Source organism: Corapipo altera, unplaced genomic scaffold (genome assembly GCF_003945725.1).
Source record: "Corapipo altera isolate COAL_440 unplaced genomic scaffold, ASM394572v1 75, whole genome shotgun sequence".
Lineage (NCBI taxonomy): Eukaryota > Metazoa > Chordata > Aves > Passeriformes > Pipridae > Corapipo > Corapipo altera.
This window is the reverse complement of record NW_020884887.1, coordinates 1,015,911-1,039,677: the sequence shown is the minus strand read 5'-3', so window position 1 is coordinate 1,039,677 and position 23,767 is coordinate 1,015,911. Positions and strand designations below refer to the sequence as shown.

At 39.0% G+C, this 23,767-nt stretch overlaps 1 protein-coding gene across 1 annotated transcript in view; it reads left to right on the top strand.

Annotated features, from left to right (window-relative positions):
- DOCK2 (dedicator of cytokinesis 2) overlaps positions 1-23,767 on the top strand; it is a 165,379-nt gene that overhangs the window by 139,256 nt on the left and 2,356 nt on the right. The window contains exons 36-51 of the mRNA XM_027643547.1: positions 1,166-1,206; positions 2,566-2,656; positions 3,725-3,844; positions 5,496-5,585; positions 6,795-6,899; positions 8,238-8,379; positions 10,043-10,124; positions 12,344-12,428; positions 13,953-14,039; positions 14,367-14,543; positions 15,057-15,140; positions 17,538-17,675; positions 18,721-18,848; positions 20,499-20,679; positions 22,262-22,382; positions 23,362-23,504. Coding sequence (XP_027499348.1) covers positions 1,166-1,206; positions 2,566-2,656; positions 3,725-3,844; positions 5,496-5,585; positions 6,795-6,899; positions 8,238-8,379; positions 10,043-10,124; positions 12,344-12,428; positions 13,953-14,039; positions 14,367-14,543; positions 15,057-15,140; positions 17,538-17,675; positions 18,721-18,848; positions 20,499-20,679; positions 22,262-22,382; positions 23,362-23,504 — 1,815 coding nt within the window. The remainder of the gene's footprint in view (positions 1-1,165; positions 1,207-2,565; positions 2,657-3,724; positions 3,845-5,495; positions 5,586-6,794; positions 6,900-8,237; positions 8,380-10,042; positions 10,125-12,343; positions 12,429-13,952; positions 14,040-14,366; positions 14,544-15,056; positions 15,141-17,537; positions 17,676-18,720; positions 18,849-20,498; positions 20,680-22,261; positions 22,383-23,361; positions 23,505-23,767) is intronic.

Genomic DNA, 23,767 nt, shown 5'->3' with positions numbered 1-23,767 from the left:
CCTAAACCTCCCCTGGCACAGTTTAAGGCCGAGCCCTCTCGCCTTGCTGATGGTGCCTGGGAAAATAGACCAACCACCCCCTGGCTCCCCCCTCCTGTCAGGGAGTTGTAGAGAGTGAGGAGGTCTCCCCTGAGCCTCCTCTTCTCCAGGCTGAACAGCCCCAGCTCCCTCAGCCTCTCCTCATAGGACTTGTGCTCCAGTCCCTTCCCCAGCCTCGTTGCTCTCCTCTGGACCTGCTCCAGCACCTCAATGTCCTTCCTTCTTGCCCCTGTGTTCTGTGGGTGAATCAGGAATTTTACTGCCCACATACCTGTACCTTTTGCTAGGTTTAACATACCAGTGGGCTTTTGCCATGTTCAAGTTGGGCTTGAGGAACTAACCCACTTGCAGCTTCAGCAGCTCAACAGCTACAGCTTTTAAATGTGGGGAAGAAATATTGGGGCACTCACAGTGAGATGCTGAGAAGATTTGAGTCTCTGATCTGGTCCTGTGGGGTTTTTCCATTCCTCTTTTGTAATGAGAATATGTCAGACAGAGATTTCTGCCCCAGGGGACTCCTCAGAGCTGAGGAGGAACCCCCATCACCTTTAAAGTGTTACTCTCACATATTCTCTGTTCCTCAGTAACCACTGCTCAATGTGGTATAAATTCCTGCAACAATTCTGGTCATACATTTTGCACAGCCTTAGCAACTTGTACACCTGCAAACGCGTTATGGCGACGAACAAAAGAGCTTTATTCCTGGAATTGGCCCCTTTTAGAGGTATTGTACAACCATGTTGTGTATTTACAGTGCTACATGTCTGCTTCAATACATAGCAGCTTTTCTGGCCATCAGGTTCTACCAGAGCATGTGGTTTGTTATGTTAACGTATTTGGATAAGTATATTTTCTTCTTCTCCTGCAGCAAAACTTTCACTGATGATTTTGTTAAAGAACTAGATATATGCTTATGTATGTATAATAACACATGCCTATAACTAATTAAAATATTAATCGATGTAGTAGTTCCAGGTTTAAACTTCACATAGTCTGTAAATAATCTATTTCTTAGGCTGTGCAATGAGCAAGAAAAGCAAAACCTCAGCATATACATCTATATCTATATTTTTCTTTTGCTTTATTAAAATATATTAGGAGATAACTTAAATTTTTGTGTCCCCAGAATTTCTACAAGGACATCAACCGTGAAGAGATGTACATCAGGTATGACAGCTGTTCTGTTAGATCTCTTTTGGAGAGGGCAACAATATTTTCTCATGAATTCTGATTTTTATTGCTGTGCTTGAATTTCTGTGCTTAATATTAGTTTACCATCCAGAGTGACTCTGTGGTAGCCCTGGCCTCATTTGTATTCTCCCTGCACTGTTTGTTTAGCCTCCAGCAATCTGGAATCTATGATGTGTGTTCAGCAGCAGCGTTTTTTTCTAACTTCTAGTTGATCAAATCACTCAACATTCATTGTTTATTGTTTAAAATTAAAGAAATGCAGCTAGATTTGAGGTTTGAGGGAGGGTGTATCTTACATTTAGAGTGGCAGAGAAAGCATTCAAGTTTCGTAGAATAACCCAGTCTCTCCCAATATGCAACACTCCACCCAGCAGGGTTACTGGGAAGGCATTTTCTGGGAGAGCTAAAGCTACACTGGCAATTCTTTCAGATGTGATATGGCCTCTTACTGTCTCCAAGAGTTTTGAATATGAGCTGCAGCAGTTCTTGTTGTTTCAAAGCTCCTTATTTCCTGCCTCTCCTCTCCTTCTGCAAAATGTGCAGAACAAAGCCCAGTATCCCAAAAATGAGGTGATTCAGAGCTAAACCTGGAGCTGTGAGCCAGAGTGGCTGGGGGGAACAACTCTCCCTCTGTGGGTGCTGCTGAGGGGGAAACATTTTCTGCTGGGATGACAACTGGGAATGGGAATGCCTTGAACTGCTACAACAAGGTGTTGGAGCTCCTGTGTCCCAAAACACAGAGGATGGGATGCACTTTTCCGTTCTGGCTGCTGGAGATGTGTAGCCTGAGTCCCGTGATGGGCAGTGGTTGTGCTGGCAATGCCACCCTAGGGATCAAGGAGAACATTGGTAATGTTTAGCTTAGAACAACTCTCCTCCCTCTACCACTTTCCAAGCTGTACAGGGACTGGCTCTGTCTTTCTGGGCTAGTATTTTCATTTTCTCCTTTACCCTGTGTTATCTGTTGTGGTTTTAGCTATATATGTGAGAAGTGCTACAGAGAAAGGCAACTGTCTTAACAGTCCAGGAATAGTGGACTCAGAGCTGTCTTAGACCTTGAGTCTGATAGTTCTTCCTCTTCAAGGTGGAGCTGACAGCAGTTCACAGAAGGAGGGTGGCCCTTTGTCTTCCCTTTGCGCCCAAAGTTTGTGCACAGAAGAACACAGAAAAGTCTGAACGAATGCACAGAGCTTTAACCCCCCTCAGTGTCCTTGAAGTCTCTTTGGGGAGTGACTGTGGGACATCTGTGGAGTTTCCTCTTATCTACAACATTTTGGCACTCAGTATTCCAGTCATGCCAATACCCAGCCTAATTCTTGCTCTCTCCTCCCTCAGGTATTTGTATAAATTGCGAGATCTTCATTTAGATTGTGAGAATTACACTGAAGCAGCATATACCCTTCTGCTCCACACGTGGCTCTTGAAGGTTAGATCTTCTAAACTCAATATATAATTAAGCTTTCGCAGTTTTCAAATTTATATATTAAACTGACTGCCTTAATCTCAGACTTACTGCATGTTAGTTATTTTCCATAGGGGTATTCAAGTTTCTGCTTAAAAACACTGCAGTAGGTCATACGAAGTTAATATTAATTATTGAAATATTTTCAATAGGTTGTTAAGAGCCATGTATTTCTAGAGCTAAATGTTGTAGCAAAAATAGTTTTTCTTTATAGTGAGAACATTTTGTGGTGTTCATTTTCCTCATTTCTTGCTAACCTAAACATAACAGTTATGACAATTAAACACAGTTTATTCCAGCTGTCACAGGGGGACATCTAACTTTTAATTTTAAAGAATGTGGGTCACACTATCAAGTCATGTTGGCTTTCTTTTGTAGCTGCTAATTGCCTTTCACAAATAATGTTTGTTCTCATTGTAGCTGACATTATAAATAGAAATGGTCAGTAAGATGCATTTCCATTCCAAATGGAATTTCCATTTGGAATTTCTATTCCAAATTTAAATGTTCTTCAGCAAAAATCTGAGATTTCTTAATGAAATTTTTTTTTAGTGCAGAACCATATAAACTTGCCTTTCCAAAGTGCTATTTTGCTTGAACTTCATTTTAATTTTTTTCTGATCATAGAAATACATGAGGTATATTGTATGTATTGTTGTAAACAAAGATATTAGCATGAGAAGTGTTTTATTGCAAAAGATCAAAACCAAGTCAGTGAAGATGACACCACTGAAATAGAATTAATTAATCTTCTCACACAGATTTTTATCTTAAGTATTTTTTTTTTTGGAGGAGGGGAGGGGAGTGTTGAAGGAATACAGGTTTTAAAATGTTCTGTTTAGGGACATGAAATACAGCACTTGGCTGAAGAGGTAGTGAATACATTCCAAGTGTCTTTCCCAGTTTCTCTGTGGATGGTTAAAAAAGGCTTGGGAAGAAAACACTTAGAAGAGCCCAGGGAACCAGATCTGGTGGGAGGTTGAAAGGCTGAACTCCAAAATCATGGGGGTTTTGATGTGTTCTTGTTCCCAGTGGTCAGATGAACAGTGTGCACCCCAAGTCATGTCAACAGAGTTCCAGTGCTCACAGACCTATCGACACTTGAAAGAGAATTTATATGAAAAGATCATAGAGTACTTTGACAAAGGAAAGGTAGGTCTGCAGACTTCCTCCCCTGCCAAATCTCTCTTTGCTGTGCTGCTCTGGATAGTACTGTTGGATGAATGTGCCCTGTATGAAGTGTTTGTGTAGAAAAGCTTCTTTGAAATGTGCGTCGAGTAAAAACTGTGTCCTGAAACCTTATTCCCAGAGAATATCTGCTCCCATAGGAACATGTTCTTTCAATAACCACATTCACAAAGGAAGAGGGCTAATGTTTCAACACATTGTCACAAGCATGTTTGCCAGGCACTAATAAAATGCATTAAAAATGTTGAATGTACTTACCTTTACCAGGAAAAGAATAGGGACTACACAGATTCCATTTCTAGACCATTCAGTCCTTATCTCCATGAAAACCAGACAGTTCAAAATGGACATATTTATTTCAGAGAAAACTAAGGGTTGTATTCCAAACCTAAAATGTAGTAGTTTGATGTTCAATACCTTGGTTTAGTTCAACTTTAAAAAAAAAAAAAACAGCTGTTAATAAAATTACCTGTCAGTACAAGTACAGTAGAGCTGAGAGTTTTGGAAATAAAACAAAGAAAGAAAGCAGGGAAAAATTCTGCAGTGCTGGATAATTAATCTCATGATCCAATAAGACCTTTAAGTCATTATGTCTTGTTCAGCTGTAGCCAAAGGTACAAAGAGATGAGGGAAGGCAATTCATTAGTGCTTCTTGAGAAGCCCTTCCTATAACTCAGAAGGTAGAAATTTTTGGTGCTTCAGGGTTTTGTGTTGGTATCTAAAGCAACCACAGTGTAGCAGGAAAACCAAATCCTCATGATTTCTGGTCTACAGCACCCAGTGTTCAGGCTCTCCTCAGGTCCATCAGAGGAGATTTGCAGCAGCTGAACCCAGGGGCCAGGTTGAGAAATACCTGACCTGGGAGCACGTGGCACTGTTGGGAAACAGGCCTGATGTGTGTGACCCCCAGTGTCCTCAAACCCACAGAGAGTCGTGCTCAGAAACCCCTTTGCCTCCTTTATTCTGGGTAGGTGAGAAGACAGAACTTGAGAAACATCCTCGAGAGAGGGAGTTTGTAGCTGCTTCAAGACCACTTTTGTGCTGCTTGTATGAAGTGCCCACATCAGATGAGAAAAGCTGTCCTGGTCTTTCCAGTGCAGCTCCTCACAGTACTTGTCAGAGGCAGCCCTTAAATTGTGAGGAAAGAAAGAAGCTGCTGCTCTGGGCAAGTGGCAATTTAAGCCTTAGATTTTAGCTGGCTGGGAGAGCTGTCATATGCAAGGTACCTACAGCTGTGGATGCTACAGGATGTTTTATAAAATGGTGTTTTAGGGAGTGGCAGGTGTCAGTCCCCTCAGCTCTGTGCTTGGGGTGTGTTCTGGGTGTTATCACCTCAGTGATTTACTCTTCTTAATGTATCTGATTCTTATTCTAAGAATAAAGTAGGTTTACTTATGCCTTCCTGTAATGAATCATAAAACACTTTTATTTTTTCACATTAATCTGCTTTCCTGAAGTTTATGATTGCCTCGAGTCCTCCACTCTAAATGTGCAGTTAATAAATGACTGCACTTTAAAGAGAGCATAATCAATAAAAGTGTAGTTAAACTGTGATGCATTAAAAACTTGTTTGTTGGTACTGGATTTACATTTTGAATGTGTGGTTGCATTGCAGATGTGGGAAGAAGCCATATCTTTATGCAAGGAGCTTGCAGAGCAATATGAAAAGGAAGTTTTTGACTATGAACTTCTAAGTCAAAACCTGGTAAGATTGTATACAGGTCTTCAAATTAATTCAATCACAGAAATTAATACTTTTGAGTTATCAAATGACAGAGCTGCCTATGAGCATGTTGTCTACAATAGATTTTTAATCCATTTGTTGGCTGTTTCACTGTAACAGTCTAGTGGTAAAAGAGAGAACAGCAAAGACCTGTTGATTAAAGTTGCATGGAAATGTGTTTATTGAGGCATTTTGAAATTTCTGTAGATTAAATAAATACTTAGGGCAATTTAAAGGCCATGTTTAAAAGAAATATAACAAGGTTTGGAGGCCTCTGTACTGCTTTAAGGTAGAAAAAGCACCTAGATGAAATTTTTCCCCTAAATTTTCCTTTAAATTTTAGCAACTTGAATCTTGACAAGCCTGAAGAATTCTATCCTAATCAGGAGTGGGAAAGTATCACAGCACAAGGAATTAGAACAAGGTCCAAAGGCTGGAAGATTTTGAAGGAAGAGAAAATGTTCAGTTATTTGTTTTCATTAAAATTGAATTAATCTAAAAAGAATCCTGTCCCCCACACACCTTCTTTTTCCTACTCCCCGTATTCCATGCTTGCATGACTTTTAACAAATGTTTAGGGCTCATACAGTAGATATCCCTGAATCTTCCACAAAGAAACCATGGGAATCAAACCATGGTGTTCCTGAACAGTATTGTTTATTAAGAGAGCTTCCATTGCTCCCAACAAATTCTGCTTTTATCATAAAATAAAAGGCATTGGTTTTGCCAGTTCCATTTAAGTTGCAGTGCTGCGTTCTCATAAACACAACACCTAAATGGTATTTTATGGCAGAAATTGTTCTAAGCCCTTTCCATGGTGTTTACCCTTCATGTGAGGCTTGGACAAGAATTTGAGTTGAGCCAAACCTCGGGAAATATTTGAGGCCAGGGCTTTTTCCAAATGCATTGTTTCAGTAATGCTACCAGTGGCCAAGTATGACTTTGGTGTTTGCTTTTCTCTTTTCACACTACTAAATCAGGATAAGCCTGAGATCAAATATTAAAGTTGCAGCCATACACATTTATCTACCTGTTATATTTGCATTTAAATGTAAATAATATTTAATGTCCCTCAGCAGTGTCCTGTGTGTGCTGATTATGGCTGTAGCTTATCAACTCATTGCTGTAGAGGTTAAAAATGAATAGATAAAGCCCCCAAAAACAAGTAATTACAGTTGGTTTTGCTTTCAGATCCAGCAAGCAAAGTTCTATGAAAACATCATGAAAATTCTGAGACCCAAGCCAGACTATTTTGCTGTTGGGTATTATGGCCAAGGATTCCCCACATTCCTACGGGTAAACTTGTTCAAATTCCTACTTTTTTTCCCCTATTTTCATATGCTTCTAAACATACAAGTGCACTCTACTAATGCAGTTGAGTCTCTGGAGATATTTTCCATGGATTCCCTGTTGCTTGGATGCAGGACTGCAGATAAAATCCGAGTTGCTACTTGTAAGAATATGCATGAAATGTTTTGAGATGCTTTTATGTTGCTCCTTTCTTAGTTTGATAGTGGAAACTAAAGATATATAATGTATTGAAGGAGGTAGAAGAGAGCTAAATGCAGCAATATGATGTAATTTCTCAGAGGAGTCTCCACACAGGGTGCTGATAAGTAGTAGAATGTCATTAACTCATGTTCAAATTAAATCCAAAATTCTGTTTCACTCATGGCTGGTATTTTTAGTGCTCCTCACCATGCACTGACAGGAGTTGCAGCTTTATGTTGCCTCTCAGCTGTAATGGAAATAAATACCTGTGACATTCTGGCTCCCTCACTATCCAATTCTGGCAGGACAAGAAGCATGTGTAGGATTTGAAATGTGAATACACTATGAACTTGTTCAGTGTAATATTCATGTTTCTTCTCTTGTTTTCTTGTTTTCCTCATGATAACTAGTGCTAACACTGCTTTTTTGACCTCTAACATGCACTGAGCTGACATATTCACATCAACTGTCTTGTATTGCTCTAAGTTTTTTCCTGAATGACAACAGCTTGTTTCTATCCTAGGACAATTATGGTCAGTTTGAAGTGGCTTTATTCAACATATGCTGAATCTTCTGTGTGTTCCTTACTTTTCTCCATTTTTGACTACCATGGGAGAAATCAGGACTCCAAAAGATCTGTTTTTTCAAGAAACCTGTCATGCACAACTAGAATTTATTTAGTTTTTTAAAAATCTGTTGCTATGTTTAAATCACAGTAGTACATGAGCTCAGAGCATAAAACTAACCTGAATATTTGATGTTTTCTTGTTAAAAAAGTGATTCTCACACAGAAGGATGGATAGGGTAGCTTTCTTCACATTTGAAAAGCAACAAGAGACCCTGCTTTCCCACGTTTAAAAACCAAAGCTGCCTTGGAAAAAATAGTGAAATATATTAGTATTACACCAGTGTTACTGTTTTCTGAGTGATAAAACTTTGAGACCAGGGTCTCTGGAGAGTCAGTGCTGCAATCCAGCACCTGGTCAAAATGGTGTTTGGCTTTATGGTTGATTCATATTCAGAAAACAGCCACGCTCGTTCCAAAATCTGGAGAGCATCATGTGTTTGTGCTGATAACCATGAATCTCTAACTTCTGCCTCAGCATCCCAGAGCCTGAGAAATGAGCTGTTTATGCCTTGCAGAACAAAGTGTTCATCTATCGTGGGAAGGAATACGAGAGGAGGGAGGATTTCCAGGCGCAGCTGATGAGCCAGTTCCCCAGTGCAGAGGAGATGAACACCACGGCAGCTCCCGGGGAGGAGGTGAAAAACTCTCCTGGGCAATGTATCCTTGAAAACAGGAGGAAGGGGGGTTTGGAGAAACCTTGGGTTTAGCAGAAATTTGTCTGTGTGAAACAATAATTTCCTGAAAAGAGTGGAAGTTTATTAATGTTGCAGCTCTGTTTGCAGTTTTACTTACACGTCCTTCATGACTTCTGTGGCTTGTTCCTGAGATGTCAGCCCTTGTTTTCCTCACAGTCCTAAGGAGTCTGTCTCTTTCATTCATCAGAAAATCATTTAGGTTGGAAAAAACCCTAAAGATTGACTCCAACCATAAACCTTGTTCACCACTAAACCATGTCCCCAAGTGCCACGTCTACAAGTCTTTTAAATCCCTCCAGGGGTGGTGACTCAACCACTGCCCTGGGCAGCTGTTCCAGGACTTGACAACCCTTTCAGGGAAAAAAATTCATTGAAGTTCATATGTGGTTTACCTTTTATTTTCTTCAAATGGCAAAACCAGTGACACACACTTGAACTGGCCAAGTTTAAAAACAGCAACTTCTCTCTCATCTCACATTCTTAGCTGTTGTCCCTTGATATGAAATTCGTGTCTTCCTTGAACATTGCCCTGACTGGAACCACACTTGGGGACCACCTGTATTTCTTGGCAACATAAATACGCCTTAAGTCACTCTTGGAAATTTTCCTGGCAAAATTAACTGCTAAACATTGTTAACCAACTTTTAAGATACCCTAAATTATTCTTGTTTACAAGAACTCTGATCATGTTTGGGTTTTTTTCTAATTTAAATCATTACTGACTGAGCAGATATGAGATCACCTCATTGCCTCAGACATTTGTTTTCACCTGTTGATTTTCCTTTATTAATTTCCAAGGTAATGTTGTAACACTTCACATGTTCTTTTGAACCTATTTTGGTGGAACCTTCTGGAACAGAAAGGGAATATTGATGTCTTTCAACACTGTTGGGACTGAAGTGGGAGTATTAGAGGCTTATCTAAAATAGTACATTTAGCTTGAAAGCCAAGCACTCCTAAGACTGTCTTGTGTCTTAACTAACTGGTTCGTTTTGGGATTACATGTTTCAGTCTTTAAGGTAGAATTTGCTCCTCTAATTGCAACTAACAGCAGATACACACTGGTTCTGCACTTAAGAAAAAGCTACAGAATCTAACCAGAGGGCATGAGTCAGATATACTGAAACATGTAAGAATGAGATGTATTTACTTACAAATACAGCAGTCAGATTTAAAAAATAACACTTCCATAGGAAAAGGAAATCTCAAGTAAAAGGGCTGTTCCATTGCAGATTTCAAAGATGAGATGTTAACCATCCTGACTTTATGCAAACCTAGAGCTAAACAGTGAAACTGTTAACATCAGATGTCGTTGATGTTATTTTTGTAAGTTGGCTGAGCTTTAAAATTTAATGAATGAGTCAGTGTGAAAAATTCTGCTGCAGATATTCAAGCTCAGTAAATAATAAAAATATGCAGTTCAACGTTAATATTAATACATATTCACTGGTTACTACTGACAGATTTTTCCTTTTTTGGCTGAGGAAACTCCACAAATGAAACCCTGAACACTGCAGATTTTTCATCAGAAAATGTCTTTTTTATTATTATTATTATTTTTATTTCCCCTGCAGCCTGCAGTGTTTCAACTGTTAATAACATGCCCTTAACTTCCACGATTTCAGATATCCAGTGTTTTACAGTGCAGCCAGTCCTGGAGGAGCAGCCCAGATTCAAAAATAAGGCAGTACCTGATCAAATTATAAAGTAAGTGGATTTCTGTAATAGGTGTATAATCAGAGTTAGACCATATTCCTAAACTGACAACCATTATTTCGCCAGTGAATCTTAGAGTTTTTATTGCCTTAATTTGCTGAGTTATGTATTCATAGAATCATTTATATGGGAAGGGACTTTTAGAGGCCATTTAGTCCAACTCCCCTGCAACGAGCAGGGATATCTTCAGCTAGACCAGGTTGCTCAGGGCTCTGTCCAGCCTGTCCTAGGTATATTCCCAAGGAATTCCATGAAAGAACATCTTCACCTACCACTGAAGAAATAACTTCTGGTTCCAGGGCAGGGAGGTAGAATCTATGCTTTGGGTGGCAGTTATTGAGTTTTCAACACATCTTCTTAGACAGTGATGGAGAGAGGGGTCTTAGAGGCTCCTGGCAATGAGAGTGGTTGAGTTGAAGGCTCTTGGACAACAGAATTTTGTTATGGCTTGTCTTGCCAAGTGCAAAATGCATGGTGGCAAAGTGCTTTCCACTGGCACTGTGGTCAAGCTTTTGTAAAGAAATAAAGGAAATTAATTGTCCAAAGTATTCTGAAAACAGAGGGGCTAACAGCTGGATCCAAAGCAGTTGTCACCTTTGCCTGCAGCCTTCTCTGGAGAATCTTTACTGAAGTTGCAGCTGAGTAGAAAAATAAGAATCCCCTCCTCACGTGCACCTCAGTAAAGCAGATACAAGCACAGGTCTTGTGCTACAGGATTTAAAAACAAACAAACAAACAAACATCCCCCCCCCCAAAAAAAAACCCCAAACCAAACCAAAAAACCCCACAACAAACTGTGGTCCCAATTTCAACTCGATTCATTTTTAAATCAGTAACTGAAAGGCAGATTCCAAATGTGGTCCTGTTTGACTGGATTTCAGAGTAGTGGCAGCCCCCCTTTGAACTGGTGACAGTTTTATGTGGTGAAATGCTCCACATAAAGTAGAATCTCTGCTCAGATGGGAGATTTTGTAATGGTTTGTCTCAGCTGCAGAATTCAAGCAAACTGCTGATTCCATCTGCTCTTGGGGATTTACTTTTATGAGTGTACTTTATTGGCCATTTCATTGTTAGTTACATTAGTTGATGGCAGCGCATTTATTCTCTCAAAGAGCTTCAAAATATCTGTCCTCTCAGATGGAACTGTATGAAGTGACCTGACTCAGTGTGGAAGCATTTTCCAGTTTCTTTCTTTACTGATGAAGATGATCTGAGCTCTTTGGATCACAAATCATGGGTTCCTGTGAACTAACACACCATGGTTTGCTTAGCTCAGCTGTTTGGGGCTTCTCTATTTGTTTGCTTCTCTGGGCTTCCAAAACATGGCTCATTTTTATTACAAGAGATTACTAAGATTTTTTTTTTTCTCAACAAAATTAGCTTTTACTTAAAATGGCTTTAAATTTAATTCATCTTTAAAAAAAAAAAAACAAAGCCCAAAGAGAGATATTTTTCTGTGGACAGCAAAATACTCAGGTAAAACTCTGCAGTCCCCATTCTTTCAAATTAGCCAGTGTTAAAAACCGAGTGGTTACAAGTTTAGTGAAAATATATGGTCACAATGATGGAGAAAAATCATTAACTGAATAGAATAGATTATAACAGGACTTTGCAAGACATTCTTTTTGTTGGTGTCCACCTCTACAATATACATTTTCTTATCTATCACCAAAAAAAATTGTCATTAACGGCTTCATTTTTTTAATTTATTGAATAAATATTGTTCTGCATTGTGAGCAGGGACATGATTAAACTGATTTGTTGTGTTGTGGATGAAAAAACACTTGTGCTCCAGTCCAGGTGAAAATATCTGCACTGTTCAGTCAGTTATCTTGAACAAAATTAGGCTCCACAATAAGTCAGCAAGCAGGGCCTGTGCCACAGCAAGAGTTCAGGAGAGGAAAAATCTCTTCTGGTCCTTCTTCTGTAGGTTTGAACATTAATCTGGAAGTTCTGGAGGGTTTTTTACCCAGAAAATACACCCAGTCACAAGCTGAAGCTTCATAATTGTAAAATACTCTGTGTTGACTGTGATTTATAGATAAAGTAGTTTCCTCCCGAGTTTTCAGTAAAGTGCTTTTTTTCGGAGCAGTAAATTTGCTTTTAATTAAAAATTCAACTGACTCAGAATGAAATATTTCACTGGGATAACAAAATCCATTAATTTCCAGGTTCTGTATTTTACAAAAGTGTTTTTTTAAACCTTCCAGTTTTTACAAGTCCAACAATGTGCAGCGGTTCCACTATTCCAGGCCAGTCAGAAAAGGATCTGTTGACCCTGAAAATGAATTTGCTGTAAGTAAATTAATGACAAGGTGATGGATGTAGTTCTGGTAACTGTGAATTTTGATCCTAGATCCTGCTTTAGGCCCAGATTACTCATTATAGACATCCTGAATTTAGGATTCTGATTCATAAAAACAAATGCAAGACTTTTTATTTGAGCACAACTCCTGTGTACTTAATGATTCACCACTTTTTCAATTGCAGGTAAACGTTATGTACTTAAGCATATCCAACATGTTTGTGTTAAGCAGTAACATTTTCCGGTACAGATTTTCATTATGAAAGGAGGTGACATGTAAATAAATATCAAATGCTTTGCTGCTTTTAGTTTACAACACTTTTATCAGCTGCCAGCTCGGTGATGAGGTGTGTGTTGTCTGCTTTCATCAGTCCTGGGAGATCCTGACAGACTAGAGAACTGCCTGTGTCATTTTTCCTGCCCTGACTAATGGTGCAATGCTGAGGAATAGTCTTCCTTTTTCAAATATTCTGAGGAATCTACATCATCATAAATTTCTTTTCAGTGTTGTGCATAAATATAGGAAGTGTCTATATTTTCATTTTACAGGTGTCTGATATTTTATAGTTTGTTCTCAAAAACCATCCAACCTTCATGACTAAAGCTGCACTCGTGTCATCTGATGGGAAAAGCCATTTCTTTCCAAAATGTACAATATCAGCTGTGTGTGTGCTGATTAGCATGTCAAAATTTTCATATAAAGGAGCTTCTTACCTGCTGTTAAATTAAGGTTTCAGATGCAAATACTACCCTGGCACTCCAGAATTGCTCTGTGTTATCAAGACTCTTGGTGCACCTTGTCTTCCTTTGCAAACTAGAGAGTTTTGAGCCTATTTATGAATATACCTTGAAATGGTTTCACAAAAATTACATCATTGATGTTTTCATTGCTGATGACAACAGACCACATGCAGGTGGAAATTGGGATATTTGGAGGATGACTTTATTGCATTTGTTATGTTTCTCAGTCCTGGCACCTTAGCTGAGCTGATACTGTAAAATAATGAGCAGTAAATGAACTAAACTATTTTAAAATACCAACAGCCTGTCTATTTCAGAAAAGGAAAGTGAAAGGAACTAAAATAGTCAGAATGCTGGCAAGTTGTTGTTGGGCTATTACTGCTTTTACTTGTAGAAATAATTGGGCTATTACTGCTTTTAATTGCAGAAATACCTTCTGAACATGGAGGGAGGAAGTATAATCTGGGCAGAGGCAGGAGCAGGTCATTTAGTCCCAGTCATTCCATCTGTAATGACAAAAATAGCAATAGACACTAAAATATTCAAGGGTAATTTTCTTTTTTCCTCTGCTTTGTGCAGGCTTTGTGCCTGAAGATGACCTAATCTGAAACCAGAAAAATTATTCATGCGAGTTGCCGTGCTAGATTAATGTGGCAGCGTCTTTTTATGCAAAAATATGCATGTGTTTTCCATCCACATTCATTTCACTCTGGCGTCTCAGAAGGCAGAAAAGATTAAAGTGTGATTTTTCTCCCGCTCTGTTTTCCTCACAGTCCATGTGGATCGAGAGAACTTCCTTTGTCACAGCTTACAAACTTCCTGGGATTCTGAGGTGGTTCGAAGTCGTCTCCACAACACTGGTGTGTACTAACAGATATTAACATGCTAAGAGCCCCTAAAACATCTATTGAATCCCCATGTCCGAAATTCTTAGCAAAATTATCACACGAGGCTATTTTTTACTTATTTTTATACAAAGAAAACCGTTATTACTTAGGTTTTATCGTTCTGCTGACAGGATCAATATATCCTGTGTCTGATTTACAGTCTCACCATCAAGTCTTAAGAGAATTGAGCAAGTTTGTGTTGGTTTGCTGAATTGTTGTTCATATACATGGAGTTTTATAAAACCAAAAAGAGTTTTTTATCTCTGTATGAGCCTTAAGAAGCCTTTTGTTTCTTTACAGGCTGTGATTAGTCCTTTAGAGAATGCTATTGAGACTATGTCCACGACAAATGAAAAAATTCTGATGATGATTAACCAGTACCAGAGTGATGAGAACCTTCCCATCAATCCACTCTCCATGCTTCTGAATGGAATTGTAGATCCAGCTGTTATGGGTGGCTTTGCTAAATATGAGAAGGTAAGAGCTTTTAAGTCGATGCAAAGAACATATTCAGATACATCAATTCATAATTCTCCTACATCCTGTGTTTATAGTGGCAGTGCAATATGGATGGGGAATGTGAAAGCCATAATTAATCAATCAATCCATCAGTCAAGAGATTCTCTTATCCTCATTTCCTGGTCACCTCTCTCTTTGAATGAAAACCAGAGTAACTGAAGCTCAGTATTAGTTGATGTAAATCATGATACTCCAAACCTGTGCCTTTTTAATTTCACTGCAAGCTTAATAAAAGAAACAGTGATTGGATTTCACAATAAGAGTTTTAAACTCAGAAATGTTGGATAAAGACTGAAAACACTTTAACAGAAGAGCACCTCCTCTCCCAGCTGACAGAGTGAGGAATTATCAGCAGCAGCATCTGGCTGAAGAGCATGGCTGTGTCTCTCTTGTTTAATGGCTAATACTATGATCATTTCTTTACCTGTCAGAATGATGGACTGAATTATTTTTTTCTTTGTTTTGTCTAAGGCTTTCTTTACAGAAGAATATGCCAGAGACCATCCAGAGGATCAAGAAAAGCTGAACAGACTCAAAGATCTGATTGCTTGGCAGGTAACTTCTCACTGACAGCAGCCACTGAGGCTTCATCAGCTATTCCTTTGTTCCATTCCTTTCTAGCAGGAGAACATAGCATTTATATCCATTTTCACTTTTATTTTTCCCCTGTTTCCCAAAGCAGGGAGGGGCAGAAGAAAGAGAAAATTCTTGTTACAAACTTCCTGCCTAGTTCTGGGTGAACATTAGGCCAGAAAGGTACTTTGTAGAACACATCATTTGGAATGGTTTATCAAAAGCCACACATAGAGAGGGCTACATTTATGGCTAAAAGGGCCAGGATTTCAAACTCAGGTTGTGTTCCTGGAGACAAAAGGGAGAGCATGACAAAAGTCACAACAATATCATGAATTGCTGGGAAAACAAGCATTGGCAAATGTCAGAACCCCTCTTGGGAAACAACTCCTTTCTAGAATTGAGTATCTGTTGTTGTTTGTGGCAGGGTTTTTTGCATTAGAAACCTTAATGGAGTGTTAGCTGTTCTCAGGAATTATTTTCTTGCTCAGTGACTCTCCAGGATTGCTGCTACGTGTCTTTTGTGTGACAAATAGCAAGGAAGACCATTAGCAAATATTTTTAAGCTGCATCTCCAGAGCAGAGCTGGATGTTCTGCCCATATAGCAGCACTGAGGTTATTTGGGTTTACTGTTTATTATTTTATAGGTAGTGTAGACGTGATAAGACAAGCAGCCCTTTTGTCCTCAATGCACCCATGGGAGGTGGTAGCAGAAAAACCTCTATTTTTGCAGAGATTCAAGGGAAAAGGGCTCTTTTCATTGACCTACATCTTTGTTATGATAATGCAGCAGAGCAAAACATGACCTCAGAAATTATCAATTCTATTTCCATTATCTAATCCAAAATAGAAATCATTGCTATCAATATATGGCAAAACGAATGAGTGTGAGAGAACAGGTTTACATTTTGGCCCAGAGGTAGTTTGTTAAGAAACCACAGACTGCTGAGTCCTGTGAAATAAAGATGATTTACATGAGAAAGAACTGTTTGCTGTATAAATGAATGGGCCTGGGGGGATGTTAAGAAATAGTGAGGGTTCATCTGGAATTTTACTCTCAGAAATGAATACCTCGAGATATTTCTAAGCTCCCTGATCTAGCTGAAGATGCCCCTGCTCCTTGCAGGGGGTTGGACCAGATGACCTTTCAAGGACACTTCCAACCCAAACTGTTCAGTGATTCCATGGTTCTGCTTCGTAGATGAGAAACAGCAAAAATTAACCATTTATTCCTCTCTCAGCTTTGAAGTGAACCTTCCATATAGCTTTAATGGATTTGTTTTGCACCGTTTTCTGAAGGTTTTTGAAGTTTCCTCCTGTTTCACTGTGATTCCTCACAGCTTGGTTATTGGTTTGAGTTTCCAACCTTCACAGCTTTCTCCTGGGTCCTTGCCCACTGAAGGCTCTGTGTGCTGCTGCTTTCTGACCTCAGAAGTACTCAGTGGATTAGTGGTATAGATTGACTGTAACCCCAGCTGGCATTAGGAAATTAAGTGGTAATTTCTATCTATCCCTGTAAACCCCTCTAAAGGGGACAAACAGATCTCTCTGTAATAGATGGACTTTAATACCATGGTTTTAGAAGTTACATTGAACTTCCATAAAATACAATCAGGTCAACGGATGGACCAATGTATACAATGTTCATAGTATTTGTGGGGTCAGAACACAAAAAGGAACCATGAAATCTGAGTGGATTTTACAAAAAAACCCAAACATTGCTGGAAAATAAGTAAAAGTTAATAGTAAAGCAGTTAGAAAAGGTCAGTGGCAGAAGGGTAGCTAAAAGTATTTTGCACACATCTCACAAGTTGTCATCTTCAAAGGCTCAAAGGTAACAAAACTTTACAGTTTCTCTTTTAGAATATGCTTATTATTAATAAAACAGTATGTCAAAGTCTGCTCTCCTATATCTTTGAAAATGAGATTTGTGTTGGTTTTAACTGGCTATAACCACATTACCACCATGACAAAGGTGATGGTAGCAAGATAATAGCCAAGGAAAAGGGGTTGGAAAGTTTATTAATTTTTTAATTTGCTAAACAAGCCATTGCTTCTGACAAAGGAGAATGATTTTTCTAAGAAATTCCAGTGTGTTTAGTCTCACACGAGATTAACATCAAAACACACAGAGGAGAGGAAAGAGTCACTAAGAGGCAGCTAAGATTTTTCAGAGATATACTGAACAAACCCATTTTTCATGAGCCCTTTCCATCTTGTAGTTGTTGCTCCAAGCTGAGCTCAACAGACAAATCCATGTGCCAGTCACAGGAGGAGTTTTGCAGCTGACTTAGCAGGTACTTTAAGTGGAGCCAGGGAGGTTGTTGGACCTACTTGAACAGTCTCATTTTTATTATTCTTTTTTTTTTTCTCTTAAGATACCTTTCCTTGGGGCTGGAATTAAAATCCATGAAAGAAGAGTTTCTGACAAGCTTCGTCCTTTCCATGACAGGATGGAGGAATGTTTCAAGCATTTAAAAGCCAAAGTGGAAAAACAATATGGAACCAGAGAACTGGTACTGCTCTCCTTTTAACCCTTTTAACCTCCACGTCAATTTCTCTTTATTTAATACATATCTTGTTCTAAAAAATATATTTTTTTTCCTTGTGGACTGAAGGCAGCAGGAGCTGAGTTTTGCAGTCCAAGATTTGATTCAATTCTCTGGCACGTCAAATATTCCTCATTCTGGAAGATTTGGAGTATTTTATTATAAGTATTAAAACTGCAAGTCTTTTCAGCCTTATTAAGGAAGTAAAAGCAAATTCTCATGTCTGTTCTCTTGGTAACTTTTCTTAGTGGTTTAGGGCTTTGATCTGCAATTGATGTCTCCCTGTGCCAGCCACTTCCAGCTGTGTTATGAAGTAAAACCTGTCATGGGTATAATACTATAAATATTAGTTGAGACCAAACTGAAATATCTGAGAATTGAAGGATAACTTCTGAGCACAAACTCCCCAGACAAATCTTGAATAAAATAGTCTATCTGAGCTTGTGCAACCCAGCAGGAACGATGTTGCCTGGGTTTTGTGATTAAACACCGGTTTCTTTGGAATTTATTTTATATTGTTGCTTTCAGCATTGATAATTTTATAACAGGATTTAATTCCTCTGTTATGGGGGGGGGGGGGAAGTAGCAAGTTTCTAACCTAAATATTGCGCTTGTTATACACCTGTATGATGAAAAATCTCTATATTTATCTCAATCTGGATTTTGTTTTCACTCCCGTGCCCCATCCTTGCAATAATACATAATTAGCAATATTCCCTTATGCTTGAACCCTTCAGCACTTAAAAAAAAAAAAAAGACCAAAAAAAAACCCAAAAAAACCCCTCTTTGAAATTTTGCAGAGAATGTAGTCTGTGAATTGAGTTTGGGAGGTCTGAAGAGTAAACATGCATCCAGACAGAAGATACAATCACAGTAATTCATGGCAATAAATAACCTCTCTCATGCCAAGCGTTAGAACATATGTAGGATTTTCAAGACCTGCTGCAAAGGGATGAAAGGAGATTCACACCAAGTTGTTTGATACAATGTGTTTGTCTTTTCCATCCTGTAGCCAGATTTTGATGACAAGAGAGTGGGAAGGCCAAGGTCAATGCTGAGATCCTACCGCCAGTTATCCATCATTTCCCTGTCTTCCATGAATTCCGAGTGCAGCACTCCCAAAAAACCTGCTTCAGAAAGGTTGGTTATGAATGCAATGCTGGTGGGTTTTTTTTTCAGTCCTGCCTTATGAGTTTTATGGGATTAAACAAAAAGATTTTTTGAAAGACCACCAGCAGTCTTTTCAGACTATGCCACAATTATTTAACCGTAGCTCTCACTTCTTCCAAGCTTAAAGCTAAAAGTCTTTCAACCTTAATACACAAAATATACTCAACTCTCGCTGAAGAAAAAAAAAAAGTGGCAATTCTTTTTCAGAAAGCAAGTATTTTAGAAATTACTTTTCAAAAATTTACAGGGATCTGGGGTTTTATTGCAAGTTTCTCTTTATACAGCTTTTGACTTAATTACCATCTTTTTGCCTATAAAATGTGAAGGGAAGAAGAACAACCTTTACAAACTTGGACTTTTAGTAAAGTCTGTAGTGATGTAAAAGGCTCTGCCTGATATGCTTTAACTGCAGCACTGGGAAACAGAGATTTTAAGTCTGAAAGAACAGTTATAGGGTATTGATCAGCTTTTTCATCCACAGTTTTGTTCACTTTATAAATTATTTTTTGAGCACACAGAACTTCTTCCCAAACAAGGTACATATAAAACTGACCTTTTTGAGCAGTGTTTGGTTATGATTTTTTTTTTTTTTTTAAACATCTGATCTCCCTTTTTGGGCAGTTCACTTCTTAAAAGTCCAGTGGTTTATGAGCCTAGCATGGAAGTGTTTTTTCTTGAAACACCCCTCTGTTCTTACTTTTTTTTAAAAAAAAACCAGTTCATTTTTTAACATTTTTTACACCCTGAGATGCCCAGGCTGCTCTTCCAACCCTTCATCCTCCACTCCAGAAGGGTGGAGCTGCCAAACACAATTTGTGTGCTGCAAACCTGCTCTGCCAGCCCTGTGCCTGTGCCAAAGGACACCTCCCACAGAACCAAACAAGTCCATTTAAGCAGCTGCATCCTGCACCTATTTTGAATTGTTATGGTGCCAATTTGTTTCTAGGAAGCACAGGTCAACAAATTCACCACACTACTTGATTTGTCAATTTTTGTGTTGTAAAATAAGTTCAGTCCCGCGTTTAAAAGGCTAATTACATCAACAGGGAAGGGAGTAAAACCAGTAGCAATTTCTTGTTTTTTTTAATGAGGAATAGCTCAATTTTTAAACTTTTAAAAATTAGAGGAAAAGAGGAGGGAGTTGGTTTTTAATCACTGAGTATGTGCATTCTTAGCCAATATGGTGACATAAATAGGAGGATGCATTTAAAACATGGCAATAAATAGCAATACTCTGTTCCACTTTGGTCCTTTTCAAACCAAAATAGCATGTCTTGCTTTCAGCACCATCATCACCACACATCAACTTGCCATGTGAGCTCTGGCTCTGCTTGGTTTAGTTCTTAAGCTAATGCACAAATCTTTAAGAAGGGATTTGAGCTAGTTTTAATATTTTACATTCTTTGCAACGTTTTAAGATGATGTCTCACTGCCTGAAGGCATCTTATTTGTGTCTACAGTTGCCAGCTGAAGCACATCCTAGACCTTTTGCCAGGCTGCACAGAAAGTCAGAGGAGAGGATGACCTGCATTTATATTTCATGGGCAAATGACATCAGAGCAGCAGTGGCTTTTAAAATATCACTCCCCAACTTGAGCTTTTTTTCTTTTGCTCCTGCAGCTTTGATCTGGAAGCATTGCTACCAAAGCAAGGGAAAGCAGAATCAGAGGAGACTGCTCCACCAACTAATCCTCATCCTGAAGTCAAGATGAGAAAGTCCAAAAAAAGAACAAAGAGAAGCAGTGTGGTGTTTGCTGATGAGAAGACAGCACCTGATCTCTCTATCTCTGACATGAAATGTGTATGTTACCGATTTAGAGCATCATTTTATAATCCATTAAAAAAAAAAAAAAAGAGGACATTACTCTTTTGCTTGGGAAGAGTAAAATATATCCCACAGAACTGCAGCTGCCTGGGGGAATGTGCAGGATGCAGAGATGATCTGCCCTGCCATGAATGGAACCTGCAAGGGGAGGGAAATCAGAACATCTCTGCTTGTTGATGGTGACAGACAACACAGCTCTGAAGCTGCGAATTCTGAGGCTTGGTTAGTTTAAAACTGTGCTGGGAGGGTTAAAGTGGCTCTCCTGTGGAGAGGCAATTGACTGTGCTGACATCTCAGGGCAGCTCTCACAGTCAGGGCTGTTTGGGAAGTGATGAGCCCTGGACAGTTTGTACCCTGTTAGGGAACAGGCAGCTGTTCAGAAACTGCAAGATTGCAAACACTGCTCCTTAAATGTGCCAGCCTGGAGTTTGGAAGCACTGGCATCTCTCACTCCATACATCATCTCAGTGCTTTTATTGCACTGCTGGATCATTAGGAGGACTTAAATAATACTGTGCCTTTATATAAATATGTGTGTATATGTATATATATATGTATATGTATATATATATAAAGAGAGAGAGCTTAGTTCTCAGGAAAATTTTCTTTTAGTATAAAAATAAATAAGCAAATAAGTATTGTATAAAATAAATAAATGATGAATCAAATAAACAAATAACTATATAGCACCCGTGGACCAAGTCCTGTCACAATTTAAATGTCAGGCAGTAACAGGTTGTTGAATTAAATGGAGGGAGCATAAATAGTTTGATCAAAAATTTTTTGAAGTAATCTGAAAGGGGAAATTGAGTGGGAAGCTAGGATTCTTTGGGGAAACAAGGAGGTACTTCTGGAAGATTGTGGTTGTCTCACACTAAATGTCCTCATGCAAAGAGAGATGTAAAGCACAGTCATGCTCTGAGAAGCATTGATGTACAAATCCAAAATATATTAATATACAAACCCAAAATACATTGATATACAAAACCAAGATATATTGATACACAAAACCAAGATACAATGATATACAAACCCAAGATATATTGATGTACAAAACCAAGATATATTGATATACAAACCCAAAATACATTGATATACAAAACCAAAATACATTGATATACAAACCCAAAATATATTGATATACAAAACCAAGCAACACCTTTGGCTTTTGATTCAGTTAGATACCACAGACACTGAACTGTGTGGATTTCATGGAATATTGAGTTACAGAAGCTTCTTTTGCTCACAGCAGCAGAGTTGGAAATGTTAATGCAATGGGGAAAACTGTTTTCAGAACTTCATTTATCTTTGCAGGCCACACTCAGAGCTGTCTGATGGTATTATGGCAAAAATAGGGTAGGAATACCATCCTACAGTTCCAGATTACTTCTGTGGCTTTTTTAGAATAATTCTTTTTTTATGTAGAATGAGAAGTATTTATCTGCCTATAAATTACCTGCAAGATTATTACATGTTTTTAGCTAGTACATAGTATTATACCTGGGCCTAACTCTCAGTTCATCATTAATATCTTTTTTCATTTTATTTTATTAAATAGCTGTCAAGGAAATACGAGTTCATGAGTGACACCAACCTCTCAGAACACGTGGTGGCACCTCAGAAAACGTCTGTCCTCAAGCAGATGAGCACTGTCAGTCGTTCTATGCCAACAATCCCAGGTAAGCTGCTCTCCCTGGGGTGAGAGTTCTACAACTCTTGATCTGGTGTCAAGAAAAGAGCAATCCTGGGTTTGCTCCAAGCAGGGCAGGCAGCTCCCCCCACGTGCCTCTGGGACAAGGAGGACAGTGAAAATGTGTGCTGGGTGTGAGGCTGGGCTGCTACAGCTACACTGTGCTGCCCATGCCATGGGAAAATTCCACAAATGTCACTTGTGGAGCTCTGAATTTCCTTCCTTGTGTAGTGTGGACATTCCTCCTGCCTGAAAGAGTAAAGGGTCATTCATGTTCCCTGACTGGCAAGGTCTCGTGTGCAGAAACAAGGGCTCACAGCTGAGGGCAGGAAAAGGAAAGAACAGGAAGAAACACTCAGTGCTTTGTTTTGGCAGATGAATATCCCCAAAGGTTGCCCCATAGTAGGGTTTCTACTTCTGCTTTTGAAGTTGGAGAGGAATCCCATAAACCTCCCTGACAGCAGGAGGAAGGGAACACAAGATAACATAACTGCCCACTGGGCAGATGAATGGTGGGATGAAAGAAAAGGGGAAAATGTGACTGAAGGTGGAGCTCATCTCTTGGCCAGGGTGCAGAGAAAACAGGCCCTGTATCCTTTGCCCCCTTCTTCCACAGCACATCCCATTCCTTAGCCTGCACTTCATCTCTCCCTCTCACTGTCCTTCTCTTTCCAGATGTCTGAAACAGAGGTTTAGCACAACACAACATTGCCACTTCTTTGTCACGTATTTATCTATTTTTAATTCTTTGACCAGATGGGGTTTTGGGTTTTTTTCCAAATACAAATCAATCTAATGAAGTTCAGTGTTTCCCCGTTACTTATTTTTGTATTCTAAGGATATAGTTAGACTAAAAATGCCTCTTTTTTTTTTTTAGTGAATGTATTATTTTCAGTTCTGCTTTGTCTTACACTCTGACTCTCCTTGTTTGGTTTTGTTTTGTGCCCCCAACATGTTTCTGTTCCAAGGACTGACTCTGTCCATCAGCACAGTGGCACCCGATGAAACTGTTCCCTCACACAGGCTGAGCCAACCAGTGTTCCCTTCCACCTCAGATGCTGACAAGAAAACCTTCAAAAAGAAGAAAGTGAACCAGTTATTTAAAACAATGGTGGGTCCTGTGTGTTAAAGAAAAAACAAACAAACAAAAGTGTTCAAAAATTCTTTGCTATGAAAATTAAGTATTTTTAAGATAACATGGGATTGTAAGTCAAAGTTTACTTCTTTGTTTTTGTTGTTGTCGTCAGAGAAGGGGGTGGAAGCTCAGCGTGGAAGGCAAACTGGCTGTGGCAGAACTTCCGGGGGTAGGGGTGTAGGGATACAGGGGTTTAGGGATGCAGGGATGCAGGAATTTAGGGATGCAGGAATGCAGGG